At 39.6% G+C, this 17,147-nt stretch overlaps 1 protein-coding gene across 2 annotated transcripts; it reads right to left on the bottom strand.

Moving 5' to 3' along the window:
* Positions 1–1,092: 1,092 nt before the first annotated feature.
* Positions 1,093–16,775, bottom strand: slc6a1b (solute carrier family 6 member 1b). Of its 2 annotated transcripts, none has more exons than XM_056391263.1 (15): positions 16,376–16,775; positions 14,481–14,928; positions 14,044–14,175; positions 13,669–13,769; positions 13,030–13,139; positions 12,427–12,559; positions 11,344–11,478; positions 10,447–10,550; positions 9,787–9,892; positions 9,218–9,298; positions 8,768–8,899; positions 6,317–6,419; positions 6,069–6,169; positions 5,489–5,656; positions 1,093–3,757 (listed from the first exon to the last, which is right to left on the bottom strand). In XM_056391263.1, exons 2-15 carry the CDS (start codon positions 14,722–14,724, stop codon positions 3,644–3,646), a joined length of 1,764 nt encoding a protein of 587 aa, XP_056247238.1. In that variant the 5' UTR covers positions 14,725–14,928; positions 16,376–16,775; the 3' UTR covers positions 1,093–3,643. The 2 variants fall into 2 exon arrangements, with proteins under 2 accessions (XP_056247238.1, XP_056247230.1); XM_056391255.1 differs by having other exon boundaries at positions 9,218–9,330; positions 9,768–9,892.
* Between the last annotated feature and the right edge of the window lie 372 nt (positions 16,776–17,147).

The raw sequence follows: 17,147 nt of genomic DNA on the forward strand, positions 1-17,147 counted from the left end.
AGCGTACAGGCGTCTTTAGTTTCCCTTTGGGAAATGGTATTATTGTCACTCCCCAATCACATATTCAAATCTCTTCCATTTAAGTTTTCTGAAGGGAATTGTTGCTGGAAATGGACACAAAAGACTTAAGAGACTGCTGGATGTTAATGAGGACCAACTGCAGAAAACAGTGAGACAAATCAAATCTTAAAATAGTAAACTAATAGTACACAGAACAACATAAATGACATATATATTTGACACTCTGTAGGAGATCTGACCCTGATGTGTGTGGGAAAGATTAAAAAAAAAATATATATATATTTTTTCTTTTTTGTTTCATTTGTTTGAGGCACTCTGAGGCCTTGGGGAAATTTTGTACCATCACTCCCTAATCTCTGCTAAATTGAGCTTGGTGTTTCCTTCTACATTCACAACAAACACTCAGATCTGTGAAGATTAGTCTGACTGCAACTCCTAATTAGAAAAAAGAGACAAAAGTCTTACTAGACATACTGTGCAGTCCTTGAAATAAAGAAACATTCTATACTTTTTTAATCTCTGTGCATGTTGTGATGATTTTGCAGCTATTTGGAATACAACAAACATAGGCTAACTAACTACTGCATAAGAGGAGGGAGATGGACGGTACACTGTGACTGGGAGGGATTGGCTGTCAGCCAGAGCAGCTATAGTGTCTATGCTGGCGCAGCTCTCAGTGCAGGTGTCACAAGGATCCTGTTGTGGAATGAACCATTTTGTCCAAAACTATCAGCTAAGTTTACTGAGAGCATCTCTTGCGGTGGTGGAGCTAACAGCGTATTCATTTTCTACTTACGTAATGAATCGAGCATTAGCATAACGTAGAGTAGGTCAGTGTCACGCACAACCATCTCACTCAACAATGAATTAAGCATGTTTGAAGAGCAGCGCCATACCTTTTAAGTCAGCACTTGTAGCTTTTCAAAGTCACAACCATTTAACACATAAAATTCTGTTTTTTAACTTTTTACAATTCGATGGAATTAATGTAAAATTGTTTCTTGTATGTTTTAACATTGAATGCACAGAAACCCCCTACTCATCTATCAGAAAGATCACATTAAACAGACATTATAATCTATAGGTCTTTATTTATTTTTGCAGATAACATATATTGCAATCATGCTTTTTCATATAACACCATCTAAAGACATTTATTATATTTTTTTTTTTACATAGAATATTTTACATTAGGCCCATGAAACAGCTAGAAATATACAAAACAATATTCTCTGACTAGACATTTCTATAACATTATTATTATTATTATCATCTTTATTATTACTCTATTCTGTTATTGTAATTATAATTTTTACATTTGAGAGAGATATGTGCTTTAGTTTCTGAGATAATATTATTGCAGAAAACAGCAAATAATATCACATTTTTTTTGTTCAACATTTAGACAAAAGAAAAGAAAAACTCAGGTTGTACGGACATTCACAGATACATGTATTACACAGTCCAGTTTACAACATCATTCAAGAGAGAAAACTGCAGTATGGTAACTTTATACAAAATTCACGGAACCCTTTGTCATTGCACATTTTAATTCACATATCTTTAAAGAAAAAAAAAACATAAATAAAAGAAAAGAAACGGGACTGATTCAACCTGATTCCTGTCGCATGTAGCTGCCACAGAAGCAAATTTTCTTAATCTTTCTTCATAGTAATACAGTGATATCTGTGGTCAGTCACAAAGTCAGCTTCTACAGTTTTATTTTTATATTGCTGAACAAACTTGATATGTAATAATAGGTTTTCCTTTACCCTATGAAAAGGAGTAGTTTCAGTGGTGTTGGCCTATATAGCATGTGGCTATGTCCTGTTGTGTTAACAGTGCTTGTGCCAGCTTTGTCCTCTGACTGAGCCAAAGTTTCTCTCTCCGAGTCTGATATTGGAAATCTGCACTTGCCACAGGGTAGAAACGCGCTATGGCTTCTACTACAATGACTGAGTGAAGGCCATCACAGTTCATTTACACTGAAAACAATGTGATGCTAGCTGAATAGCACCCAGAGGAGAGGTAATTTGGATCAGCTTTTTCGAGTGTGTCTCAGGTATGTTTATTTAATCTGATTCATGTGTTCATGTTTTGTTGCTGCTCGACGTAGCATGTTGGATAACTAGGAGAGAGTGGCAGAAATTTGACAATAGTTGCATTTTTTTTTTTTTTTTTAAATATAGCATTAATTGTTTCAGTGTATAATGGTAGTATCTGAGAGAATTTGGTCACGTCCACCTTTGTTCCTGAGGAGTGGGTTACTAAACAGATATACAAGTAAACGGTTCCAGTTGGAATAGTGGTAGCTATCATAGAAATCCATCATACAGTCTCCAATGCAGCAGTCACTGCAACTTACTCATTCACAGTTTAACATTATGGATCTGAATTAGCATTGGCTTATTGCAACACAACACTTTCTTTCCACTTAACTGGTTGTTAGGAGAAGGAAAATCTACATTTTACAAATAATCCCCCTCAGCCAGAAATATTGTACACGCAGTGCAAATGTGGGATTTCTGTAATGGCTACACCTTTGTTGTTAAAGGTGGTAGTTTACAGATCCAAATTGTGCTTGTAGGCGGATGCTGTTTTTACTACCCTGATGCTCTATAGTGAGACAAAAGGAGGGGGGGTGCTTGATTTAATCCAGATATAGTCAGCGGGTCAAATGGCTGCACCAAACTTTCAAACTTGAGTATGATTTTGGTCCTTCTCACTCTCACATATAGAAAACGACCTAAAAATGATCCTACAAAAAAGATTCAGACAACATACAAAGTTATTGTTCTTTAGAAAACAAAGAAACAATTATAACAGTCTCTTGCTATGTAATCCTATGTAAGTTATTTTTGCTGTGGTCACAGGTTTCAATCGAGTCAAAAGAAGTTGGACGCTTCAAATTCCATGCTTTACTTGTGCTTTTCAAAGGTAGCCCCAGACATGGGTGGTAAACATTTCAGGCGAACTGCAGGATCCTGCAAGGGAGTGATAGTCTGACTAAAATATATTTTACACATACAAGCAGATTTGGCCTTACCTGTTGCACATTCCCATATTGTCTTTGCCTTGAATTGGTCAATATTCAATTTTCATTTTACAAACTTTCAAATTGCATTTTTTTTTCCCTACTACACTGCATTCATTTTAATGTATTTATTTCATGTACAAGCAAAATGCATTTAACCAATATTTTTCTTTGTACAGTAATTGTAGTTTAGTAGATTAATTAATATCTTCAAAGTAGCACAATACCTACTATTGAATCAACGTGGGCCTCCAAATTTAAATTATATATTCAATATACAGTAATTTCCTAAGTCACGTTTCCTTTTCTATAATGACTAACTTTTTTGCATAATGAAATTCATAATATCACAACAACTTTGCTGGGTAGTTTGTTTTTCCTTTTAAGTTTTATAACTCTGTATTATACAAATAAACAAACAGAAAAACCCCTAAAAATAACTGTGTAATCAGGTTGGTCTCACGTGTCCCCAGGAGGTAGGTGAATAAAAGCAGACATGGAAGTCTGGTGGTCGTTCCCAACCTTGATTACGTTTCTTCTGTAACGGAGCGCCAGTCTGGCTGTCGAGACGGAGGCAGGCGGAGGTTTCTAGATGTAGGCTTCCTCATTAGCAGGGTTCTGGTTCTGGTTTTCTGTCTGCTGGTCCGGGCCATTTTCCTGAGCCTTCATCAGTACCACAGGCTTGATCATCATCCGCAGACGCTGAGGGGGAAAAACACAGAGGGGAGAAGTAACACTACTGATACCACACAGCTGAAAATGAAATTACAATGAGACACAGCTCAAAGTTTGTGATCAAACCCATAAGCTGAAACAAAACACACCAGCTACACAGCTGTGAGCTGGATGAATGCGTAGCCTCAGGCTCTAAAGTGTGTAAACATCCTTCTACAAGATACAAAGACATTTATAGATTTCCCCACATGTGATATACGGATATGGCTGAGAAAGGAAAATAAAAGCCATTATTTATGACATTAACAAATGTTTCATGGGCCAAAGTTCCTGAGCCCACACATCTAAATCTGAACATTTCAAACTTGTTGTTCTCAACTATGGATAGCTTTGGACCCGGGCTCCTTTGGTGTCGTAGGCATTTACATGGAGTGTTTGTGAAACTAAGCGTCAGCCTGGGTGCAGAGCACTAATCAGCCGGCTGATTGCTACAATTAGACAATCAGCCATCAGATGGTACTGCAGGATGTGACACCTGCACATCGCCTCTCACAGCCTCTGCTGCACTGTCTGCAATTATGGCCCATTTATTCTGTCAGTGGTGGCTATGAAGCTATATCTGTCACCAGGAGCCGTATAGATGTAAGGTTATTATTCTGCGCATTGTGGATGACTGCAAATCAAAAAGCTCTTAATGTAGATGTCATGCCGGAAAAGGTATTATCTGACATTGATTAGGATCATCAGATCAATAAGAAAATGCAGTGCACCCTTCATACAAATGAACGTAATTCACTGAGAACTCTGGTTGTTATAGCAAAAAGGCATCTAAAATTGTTTAAGAGAACTAATTAGAAACTCTATTTTACTAATCCTTTTATCACCGCTCTACTCTTCATGGCAATTTGTCCCGTCTTTACCCAGCATGCCTGTTTGCTCATTACAAAACCATTGAATCACAGTGCCTCAGTGCAGTTTTAATGCACAGAACAAGATTACATTGGGAGAAGCGGACACATTTTCACATCCAGTGTGAAGTGTAAATTACATATCAGGTACTACTTCAATCGCCAGCCATATGTCAATGTTGTAAATGTAAGTGAAGATGATATAAATTCTGGATCAGTATATTTTGGTAAACATATTTGAGACTGTTCGTAAAAAAATAAAAATAAAATCTACACGGTTGACCTTAAATGTTAATTTAAGCTTCCCATCGTAGTTAAAACCGATCTTTTCTATAAAATCCTCAGGGCTTGTGTATCACATTTATATTACATTATCCTCACACCACATCAGCACCCGTTTAATACACCACTGTGCTCCTGTGTTGGATTGGTCTGCCATCCAGTATGTAATAATATTTCTGAGTGAAAAAAAAAAAAAAAATCTTGCATACCAAGTAATCCACTTGAAACTCTTAACACAGAGCCTGCCTCGCTGCCGACTGCAGATTAAAATTCAAACTAGCTAATAGATGTGTGAAATGCTCAGAGCCGGGTACAGTGATGCATATATTCTGTGAAATCTGTGGCTATATATCCGCAGTACACCAACCGAGTGTAATAATATTTTCTCTGTGTGTATCTATACATATTATCTGTACGTTTTCTACTTGTTATAAGCATTTACCTACCCTATTTGCTGTCTTTATAAGGAAAACAACTAAATTCTGTGCATTGTAGAGCAAGTATTCATTGCTTCTGATGTCTAATGACCACTGCATCAACTGTTAGACAGAACCCACATTGATCTTACCTCTTTGTATGTGCCTTTGAGTGTGAGGAACATGTAGCCCATGTAGCCAGGGATGAGCAACATGGAGGAAAGGGCCATGCACCAGCCGACCCCCTGACCCCAGGCTGGGAACACATAGTCACCCATGGTGAGGGGAACCATCTGCACTGCACTAAACAAGAAGACTCCCTGTACGAGAAAGGGACAGGATACATAGATCTCAGTCGGCATCATCATCATCATCATCATCATCATCATCATCATCATCATCAATGCATGTACATGCAGCCCTTGTTTTGACATTTTGGTTTCCAAATTCTGAGCTCCAGAGAAATGAAGAAATGCTACAATAACACTTCAGATTTTAGTTTTAAATCATCTTTGGCCACAGCAGGCAATCTTTTTCCACTGCTTTAGGTTGTGTGCACTTGGCCATCAAACTAAAGTGACAGGGAAACCATGGCATAGTGTTGCAGCCTTTCTCAGTATTACATTATACCTTCAGCTGGGCACTCAAAAGTAAATATTGTCCTTGATGGGGTGTTATTTTCCCTGTACGTTGTTGGTTAAATCCTGCATGTTACCCATAGATAACACTTACAGCCACAATGAGCGGAGTGAAAACCACCCAGCAGGCCTTCCACCACAGACAGGGCCTGTAGCCAACCATTTCCTCAATGTTGTCATAGAATTTGTTCGCACCTGGAACAAGACATAAAGCCAAGTGAGCATTGTTTCTCTATATTGTTGTGTAAATATAGATACAGTCCACAATTCATTATGTTTCAGGCCAGAAATGTTAAGATGACAAAATTCCCTTGAGATTAATGAGACATAAGCGTGGCTCACCATAGAACCATGAAATTGAGATGCACTCAAAGAAGACCAGGAATAGCAGGCACATTCCACTAGCTGAGTAGTAGTCAAATAGCTTGAACACGTAGAGTCCACCCTGTAGGGAGAAAGACGAGGAAAACAAGAGGAGGCAATGAGACAGATGAAGGAGAAGGGATAAAAACATAAAAGACGCAATTATAGTGTTGGACGTACAGGACAGTACTAAACTGGTCAAGTGGAATAACATTGAGGGCGAGAGCACCAGCGGCTGTGGCTGGTGCGTGTTAGTGACGTCTCATTGGTGAGGACAGAATTGGTGCTAAGGCCTCCTTGTGGAAACTGCATCGCTGCGATAGTGCGGTGCAGACAGGACCAATGTAGATCAAACGTCTCCTTGAAAGCACTGTGTGTCTGTCCGCAATCTGACAAATACGGGGATCCAGCTCAAAGAGACCTGCTGCAGTTCGTCCGCTCGTACTCTGTGAACCTTGATATACTTTCATACAGCCCGCAGCAGCGATTAGGGTAACTGCCTCACTCTAACAGGGCTGTGCATGTGGCATGATGGGAATCCAGTGTGGCAGAAGTAGAGGAACAATTCAGAGTCTTCAAGTGTCATAGGCAGACGTGACCTTGGCCTGCAGTGATTTCTTCATTTTAAGCTCCCAAGTAGATCAGAAGTCAGAAGCTACTTTTTGCTGACTTTTGGTTACTTCACGTTTTTTAATTTTATTTTTTATTCTTACTTTTGTTTCTGATTTCCATAAAACTACTGCTGTACATTGGTTAGCAGTTGCTATAATTTCATAAAGCAGTGGTTTTAAAAAAAATAATGACGAAAGTATTTAAACGTCTCTTTTGTCATGTTGGGCTATAGCCTGAAAGAGTAGAAAAGTGTTTATAACAACCTTGTAAGACATTGTTCAGCTAGCATGTTATCTCATGTCAGGGCAGAGCTTGGACAAAAAGTTAGTAATTATTATATAAAGAACATTCATTAGTTCAGATTTTTGTTGCTCATAGTTCAGTATTGTAGATGAATATAGTAATAAGTGTATGTTTGTCTGTAACAGCAGATGATTATTGAAAGATTCAAATTAATATTTTAATAAAAAATCATCAAATAAGATTATGTTGTTAATGGCGTCATCATAGTAAAATTCTCATTAGGTACAATGACAGATGGTTCTATCAGAGACACTAATATCTTTAATTACAATCATAATTGCTTTAAAACTGACTGTAGATTGGAATAGGAATAAAATGTTATAATTTGCCTCCACCCTTAGGAAATTTGGACTTGGAGACGATTTTCATTTCTATCTTGGCTTTGAGTAATGAAAAAATAAGACTAAAAAGTCTTAGTAAGAGAAAAAGACATAATGACGATTTTGGTATTGGTGTGGAGTGAGTCCACAATTATGAATCTTGTCCTGTTTTTTATTCTCTTCGAAACATGAATGTGCTCCACAAATTATATGGTAATCTGAGATATTTTGTCAGAAAGGGTGACATTTTGACCAGATTGTGACCCAAGAGGAATTCTTAGGGAATGACATTCATGGCAATCTGTCCCTCACATTGTTGTGAACTTTTTGTGGCTGGATGATGGTGCTAACAGAAGTTTCAGGTGGTCACCAACAGCATTAGGGTTCATCCTCTGTGGATCATGTACATGTAAAGGAAATTGTATGTAAATACAGCCCTCAGAGATACCATGTCATGGATGTCAAAGTGTTGGTCAAGGATACGTTTTTGCCTGATAGTGGCACTAGACAATAGCTCAGGTGGTCATCAGAATCATTAATAGTAAGGGCACCACTAATAAAAGAAACTATACTTCATGGCAGTCTGGCCTGTAGGTCAGAGACATCTTGCTCTGAACCAAAATGACCAGCTGGACAGACAAACCGTTCTTTGTCCCGGCAGCCAACGGGAAAATAAGTGAAATGGAATCATGGTTGAAAATCCGTTTCATGCTGTTGTATTGCTGCAGTCTGAAACATGATGCTAGATGACCTGTACCACTCTCAGAGGGATTCTGACCCCTTGACCTTTAAACTCAGACACTCTTTGGATTGCACATAACCACCACTTTGTGAGCTGAGTCAATGAACCAACTGAGTTAATGGTCTTGCATGTTAGTATCCAAAGTCAGCCTTGTGAAATATGAAATAACAAATGCCTCGTAATACACGCAAAATAGATGTTTTTTAGACTTATGAGGACTTATGCAGTGTTTGTACTAGATCCTGCCAATATTATAAAAGCATGACAAAGCCCCAAAGAGATACTCGTGTGGTTCTTGATAAACTTACGAAATGTAGACACACTGTTCTGTATATGGCAATATATATCAATCTTATCAGTCAGTCAGAGGGTGTTGTGAGGGTTCTTGAACCAACTACTCAGTGACGTGTCCGATACTCAGCAGATTATCCAGTAAGAAAAGAGTGTTTTTACCTGTGTGATGTTGGACAGTCCAATAATGTAAGAAACAAGGCAGACGCATGCAATGAAGATCTCTCTGCGGTTTCGGAGAACCTGAGGGAATTCATCAACCAGTGCAGTGATGAAGCCTTCCACCGTGCAGAACTGAAGAGATTGCAGAGTCATGTTGAAACTGTGTTATGTAATACACTTGTCACAATATAAACATTAGGTCAGTTGCTAAGGTTTAGAACTCGCATGAAAAGAGTAATAGCAAGACAAAATTAAACTATACTTATAGTGATGTGTTTATATGGCAATGACACATTATGAAGGTTTCCAAACAGGAGTCATAGAGCCTCAAACATGACATTTACTTGTCAGAGTATTTCCTTGGCAGAGGCTGGTACATGATCATTTTTGATATATTTGTGGTTCAAAATCCACAACTGAGACCATTTTATTTCTGTTCATTATTTTTACCTGGCTGTCGATTCCCAGCATCAACAGCATGGAGAAAAAGAGGATGGCCCAGAGAGGAGAGACGGGCAGCTGGGTGACAGCCTCAGGATAAGCCAAGAACGCCAGGCCAGGTCCTGATAAAGGACAAATATGGCAGACATTGTGACTAGTTTTTAAAATGGGTTATTAATAAATGATGAGGCAAAAAATGAAAGTTTCAGTTCATGTAAAAATGTGTTGTATATGATTTTTAACATACCTAGGTATAATTAAAGTGAAATAATTGCAATTCTGGATAACACGAGAAGAAACTATGTCCTTGGGAGAAAAGTGCTGAAACTTAAACTTGAGCATTTACAAAGGATAGAGAGTATTACAAAATCACTTAGCAATTTTTCATTTCTAATAAGCCCAAAAACCAGAACTGACAAATAGTGACAAGATAAAACCTTTCCTTTCTGACTGACAAACAACACATCTAGCAAAATCAAGGGCTAATTTCTGGACAATTGCAAATAGCTCTTGCCTGTGCCTATTGTCACTATCGAGTTTCAGCATTGATTGCAATTACCTGAGGCTGCCACATCAGCGATGGGTCTCTTTGTTACATTGGCCATGAATCCCACGATGGAGAAGATGACAAAGCCAGCGAACATGCTGGTGAAGGAGTTGATGCAGCAGACAATGACAGAATCTCTGTAGGGGAGAGACAAAGCACAAGGCAGCCATTGTCACGCCTATATCAATTCCTTATCAACCCGTCACACATTGTCGAGAGGCGTGGGGGGAAGGGACGGTAAAAAGCCATTTTGCATCCTGCAGCAGCACAGCAGCTGAATACATTTATACTGACCTGTTCTTTTAAAATGGCAGTGAGATTCGGCAGTTTCAAAATAGTTGGAGCCATAAATGTATGTACAATAGTTGGGCTGCTGACCAGGTACAGTTACACATTACAGTGTGACACTGATTGAGCCAAACCTAAGTATGTGCCTATGAGTGTCAAACAGGGGGTAGAGCCAAAAAAAAGAAACAAGCTGAATCGAGCTGGAGGCTCAAATAGTCCCAAAATAGATGTTAGAGCAGGCACTATGTTGCCAGGAAACCAAAAATAATCCCAGGAAGAGACGTCTGCACAGTCACCTTGTGTCTGGACTGATTTTTAAGAAACAGTAAAAATGTCCTCTTAACAAGATATTTAATTCAAGTGGTAAATGAACCTGAAGTGCACCACACTGTGTATCACCTACCTGTAGACGTTGTTGTTGAAGGTATTGTAGCTGCCGAGAGCAATCAGAGAGCCCAATCCCAGCCCGTAGGAAAAGAAGATCTGAGTGGCAGCGTCCAGCCACACCTGGCACACAGAGATTAGAAAAGACGGTAAAAGAAAGAGGCGGTGCAGACACAAGCTCAAGTAACGTCGATGCTGAATAGGTACTTGTAAAAATTATTTTATCTTACTGGTGATATGAGCTCATTTTAAGTCTATTTGTCTGGTTAGACTGATCAAGCCATGTGCATATGTCTCTTACAGATCTTTGACGCGATAGCACAATCTGGGGATTGTTACAGGAAGTCGTAACACCTCAGTTCTGTCTTGTTTCACCTAGTCCTGATCCACTCTGATCCCAGTACATGTTCCCATATTGATCTGGCCTCATCTCATGTACTACTTGAATTGGCACGATGTCACTAATTCATGTATTTACAGAAAAAAAAAACAGCATCATCTAGGAATCATTCATATGAATAGGGTTTCCTTTATCTGGACATAGAAGCATCATCCTAAATACACTTCAGCCTATCAACAGCTATTTGAGACACAGTAAACGTTACAATTTGCTTCCATCAGATATAAAACAAAAATACAAATGTACATATCCGTCAGAGAGACTCAACTCTTTATAAGTTTGTTGCTGGAAAATACACTAATGTTTTTATGACATCCTCTCTAGTATTTGCTGGCTATGCAGTTAACAGTGATTGTTACAAACATTATCTGTCAGTGTTGATTGTGCACTTATTCAGCACGTGTTTGTATAAGTCAATGCTCTGCACATCTGGTGGTTACTAAAGAGCTTTATGTATTCCTGAACAAAAACAGCTGGGCCTGCAGAAGGAGAGGGCAGATGAAGGAGAGATCATACCTCAGACTCCTTAAGTTTGTCAAAGTTCGGCGTGATGTAGAAGAGGATCCCATCAATTGCACCCGGTAGACTGATGCCACGACAGAACAGGATGAACAGCATGAAGTAAGGGTATGTGGCTGAGAAGTACACCACCTGTAGGGCACACAGTGATAAAGCCATAAGTTTTGAAACCACACAGCTCTCAAGCAGTATTGTACTTAAAACATTTGCCATGCGAGGCAACAAAACTGTTAGAGGAAGAGAAAAAAGTGAAGTTGTTCAACTCAACACTGAGCAGTGTTACTGTGGCACCATCCCCACAGCACAGCACAGTGACCTAGTCAGCCACTCCCCTGAGGCACCATGACCCCAGAACGGTTGGGTTCAGCACGCTCCCAGCGCGCTATTTCCCTCTATATGAACTAATTTCCCACTGTGCCATCAACATCAACACATTTCAGATCATTCATGATGAAATCTACAGAGTAGGAAGTGAGCTAGCAGAGAGTCGGTCATTGACACTTTTCAACATATAAAAAAAAATAGAGCAACAAAGTGAATAAAAGCAAAGCAAACGTCGTAATTTATTATTGTGTGGCTCACTGGGCAGAGCATGGCACTACAGCAGCCAAGTTTTCCTTTGTCTTCCATTGTGGGAAATGTAGGTGCTCAAGTAGGATTAAAGGGAAATTGCATGTAAAATATTGTAGAGTTGATAGTGTACTGCATGTCCCTGTATTGTTTATCTCGTGAAGTTGTAATATAGGCACTGTAGTTGTTACTATGATTTTCAAATATTTTATGATGGTAAATCTTATTAAACTTGTATTTTGAACTTAAATTTAAGATAATCCTAAACTAATAGGAAACTAAAACAAACTAAAAATGGGTAAATAAAGATTTAAGTGAAGTTATGCAATAACAAATCCCTTTATTTGAACAATAGTCCAGCATGTCATTGTGCCAGTTCTATGACCTTGAGCAGTGACTCTGAAGTCTTGTTGAAGGATCCTACAAGTGAAATGATGCAAATTCAAATCGCAGCGGATGTAGTTTTTCCATTTTGTTGTGTTTCTGTCTTTGTCCTCTCCTTTTACTTACTTTGCCAGTCCAGCTGACTCCCTTCCAGATACAGAAATAGACGAGCACCCATGCAATAGCCAGTGTGATAGCCAGTGGGACCCTGATCTCCCCGGGCTTCTCCAGACCATCGGTCAGCTGGTGCATGTTACGTCTGCAGGGAAGGAGTAAAGTGGTCTTACTTCAACGCACAAATGCAGCCTTGATCTCATACATGCAGCACGCATTGGTGCATGCACAAATATGCATACACGTGTCTGGATATTCACAAAGAGCCATTCCATGCCTTTCTTTTCTCACCCCTAAAGCTTTTTTAAGGCACCGCAGTTAGGGGAAGTCACGCTTGCATGCACGCATGTCTACACGCGATTTTTTTATTCACTCATCAAATGTTTTTTTTTCTTATAGGCTTGTTTGCGGCCATTTATTGTATGTGCACATTTTCCTGTACTAGTGATAACCTGGCGTAGATAGATAAAGGAAGGTCAGAGTCTATTTGCAAATGGCTGTATCAGCCTCTGACCCCTGATCTGATCCTTCATCATACACAGCAGGGGAGGTGACCTGTCTGTGTAGCTAAACTCTGTTCACACCAGAGCAAAAAGACTCTTATGTCCAGCTTACTCCCAGAACTCCACCACAGCGCTGGTGAGGTTTCTGGTGTCTGCGATGCTGTAGTTGGTGTAGCAGCGATCTGTGTTCCAGGGATTGCCACAAGTCTGCCATGGCAGATCCTGAAAATTAAGGGGGGAGGGGGGTGGTGGAAGAAGAAGAAGAAGAAAAAATCACACAGACAGCTCTTTTTACTTGGACCACTCTCCCACCGCCAGGTCCCATTCTCTCTGGCTGTCGCGCAGCCAAGACCATGATACTCATTCGGGACATTGTGATTTCATGCTTTTCTCAGAGGAGTGAATGCCTCATCGCCAAATGCATTTATCAATACCTTGTGTAAGGCGCTAATTATGTGGGAAAGGAAGTAATAAATGTCATACTCTGTTAAGGGCTGTGTCCTGTTATATAAGAGGTGTTGGCAAATACAACCTGCCACATAACTAAAAGGTTTACTATGCAAAAATACAACCTGGGAAAAGAGAAAGAAAAACCTGTGCTTTGTTCTGATTTAAAGGGCCTCTTGTGTGGAAAAAGGACTTAAGGATTCTCCCTCCTAAATTTGTAAAAGGTATTCAAGTCCTATTACACTCAGGGCATGTTGACTGTTTTTATGAGGAGACAGCATGGATCTAAACATCAAATACTCACAGCAGTGAAGGAATTGTACAGGTAGTAAATAGCCCAGGAAATGATTACAATGTAATAGATATTGAGCCAGAAGGAGAGAACAGCAGCAGCCAGACCCACACCTGAAACAATGGGAGAGTACAGGCATGATGTTAAATTCTTTTGAAATTTGTCTTTAGATAAAACAAGAATAATTACATCTGTAAGATTTTTTTTTTATTTTTATAGTTGTTGTTAATGGGGGATAAAATAGATTTTTCTCTTAATTACATAACTATCTCAAATCCAAGAAATATATCATTTTCCTGCGTTTGTTATTGAGTCTGGCCTTCATGAAGCAGCCAATTAACACAACAATTAACAGGATAACACAAAAGTGTCTTTTTTTTTTTTTACCTTTGAACATGGGGGCCAGTTTCCACACTCCAAGCCCTCCAATAGAAGTGTACTGACCAAGAGCCGTCTCCAGAAAGAACAGGGGCATGCCAGCAAATATGAGGGTCAAAAAGTAGGGAATCAAGAAGGCCCCTGAATGAGAGGTGACATGTAAAGGTGTATAAGTGAAGGTAAATCATAAACTATTAACATTCAACATAATCCAGTTGAGATATTTGATCAAAAAAAAGGAGTATCTGGTTTCACACTGCGCCCAGATCGTCGCGCAGGCTCTCGCTTGTGCGCAATTACGCATGGCTACGATGTGGGGGCAAATACACTAAAGATTTATTTCAATTAAAAACCTCCGGGAACAAACTGTCAGGTTTTGATGTCGGAATCTTTGCACTCCTATTGGTGTGTGGATATATGGAAAATTGCCAAGAATTCCTGATTACCTCCTCCGTTTTTTCCACATAAATAAGGAAATCTCCAGACATTCCCGAGTCCGATTGCGTATCCGACACAAGACAGAAGAAAGTCAAATTTGCCACCCCACGTTTCCCTCTCGGGTATCTCCTTTTTCTTCTGCACTTTCACCACCAAGGTTTTGGGTTTGTCGTTTGGCGTGGTGCTAGGCGCGTCATTCACCGTCTCCGTTAAGACGTGTCCGTCCGAGGCTTTGGTCCCGTTGGTGGCCATGGTCACTGCGCGTGTCGAATAGTCCTGACCAGTGTAGAGGAGGGAGTTTCAGCACCGTCCAGACAGACAGACAGGCAGACAGACAGCAGCTTCTCCGTCCTGTGCGCCCAGCTCCCAGACAGCAGCCGAGTGGAGACGAATAATCGAGGCAGTGAGAGTGATTAGTGGCAGAAACCGAGGCACCTTAGCAGCGGTCCAGCCACCCTGGAAATAGAAATAAACATGTATAGAGTTAAAAAATTCACATTAAGATAAAATCAGAAGACCTCTATTAGATGAGATGATTTTACTTGAAAAAAAAAATCTGTTTCTGAATTTCAGTTAATTGAAAGTGGAATTACTTTCCCCTCATGAACAGAATAATCATTTGCTTTCTGGAAGTTAAAAAAAAAAAAAAACCCAAACATCCATTTTAAGTTTAAAGATATGACCAAATTGCTCATTTAAGTCGACATTGTATTGGTCTGTGCTGAAAAAAAAAAACCTTTTATATTGGCAATGTTTTGAATAATATTGATAAAAATGTAATTTTACAGAATTATTATGCATGCATCCATTTTAATTGTATGACATTTCTTCAGGGGTGGAGAAAGAGAGAAAGAGGAAAAAAACAATCTGCCCCACGATCCGTGAACCCCACGGGATCAAATAAAGACATCTCATGCAATAAGAATCACTTTGAAAAGCCTGGAGTGAATGCATGTTAGCAGAAATTTAGAGCCTGCTCTTGTCCTTGATTCATTACGCTCTAAATTCAATAGCCCACTTCCCACTGCTCGGGTACAAGAGGAGAGCAATTAAACACATTTAGGAGTCAGACGCGACGATCATGTCTAATGAATCACCTGGAGAGGCCAATAACTCACTGGCGTTCACAGCCTGAACTGACGCTTTCGTCTAATATCTACAGGACAGAGTCAAAATATTTAATTTTTTATTTCACTTTCCAATCAATTACTATTAATTGGAAAGCAATTAGAAGCACGATTTTATTTAAAGACAGTTTTATCAAGGCCCTGCGTTTAAAAAAAAAGTACGTTATTTATTTCAATTTATTTTAACTTTTAAAAAAATGCAAAATAAACATCAGCTCAAATGTGACTAGCGGATGAGGCATGGAGCGCGCGCACTCTCAGCACTGTCCATCACCTCGTGTGCGTAATTGTGAGGAGAAATATGAAGCAACATGGTTACGTTCAGAGTTTTGTAGTGAATCTTTTATATATATATATATATATATATATTCCGATTAGATTTTTTTCATATTTTATTAGTTGTGAATATTCCAGGTTCATTTGACTTCAAAGAGACACAACCTCAAGACAAGCTGACATCCAGTGAACAGAGAATTATGGGGATCTTCTTCACACACACACTCACGCACATACACACACACATAGATCAAACATTTATATTTGGCACATTTAAAACATGTCGTGAAGGATCAAATACGCCAATGACCCATTATTAGATAAGTCTGCTTCGCCATCAAGTGAAGTGCAGACGCACATACGCGCTCACTGCCAGATTCCGCGCATCTGCACGGTCTCTGCCAAATTCCTCCGCGGTCCTCACTTGTAATAAGTATGTCGACAAACACACATCCATCTGTAGTTTATATGAAATGCATAATGTGTAACAGAATACTTACAATAAAATCCCCTTCCTTGCCAGATTGTTTCCCCGATGGGAAAATCCAAAATTTAGAAGAAAAAAAAAAAGTTACTTCCTGGCACTTTTACAGAATAAAACCAGTGTGAAAACTTTGCATCCGACGACAGCGAGCAAATAGTATATGATCCTGAGGGGGGGTGAGGATGGCGGACAAATGCGTCTTTGAGAGCGAGGTGCTGTCCTTAAAGGAGTGGTGCTGAAAGAGAGGAGGGGAGAGAAGACGGGGAAAAGAGCTGCCGCCGTCTGAGCTGAAGCGAGCAGGGACGTAACATGGAGCGCAGGATCCTCACTCTCATCTACACAGCGTCAATGTCACCTCAAAGTCGACCCTCCCCAACTGCAACATTTCCACCACTGAGATGGCAGCGGGTTTGAGAGAGGAGCATCCTCTTGTCTCAAGGTTTTATATCCTTACTCCTGCAGATTTTTTTTTTTTTTTTTTTTTTTTTACATCAGCAACTTCTCTCTCTCTCTCTGTCTCTCTCTCCCTCTCTCTGTCTCTCTCTCACTCAGAGAGAGTCTGTCTATCTCCCTCTCCCCCTTTCTGACTCACTCAAGGACCAGTTGATGCATAATAAAGATTTCTATGATGTTATTTGCCTTTGATGTAAGTTATTTCTAAGGATGACTAGATTCCATCAAGTTACCATAAATAGAACTTATGCACACTTTACCGACTCTTGTTCACTAGATTCATTTTCTAAACTTCCCTCCATCCCAAAATTTGGGGGACTAAAGGGAAACATCTC

The sequence above is a fragment of the Seriola aureovittata genome, chromosome 2 (genome assembly GCF_021018895.1).
Source record: "Seriola aureovittata isolate HTS-2021-v1 ecotype China chromosome 2, ASM2101889v1, whole genome shotgun sequence".
NCBI lineage: Eukaryota > Metazoa > Chordata > Actinopteri > Carangiformes > Carangidae > Seriola > Seriola aureovittata.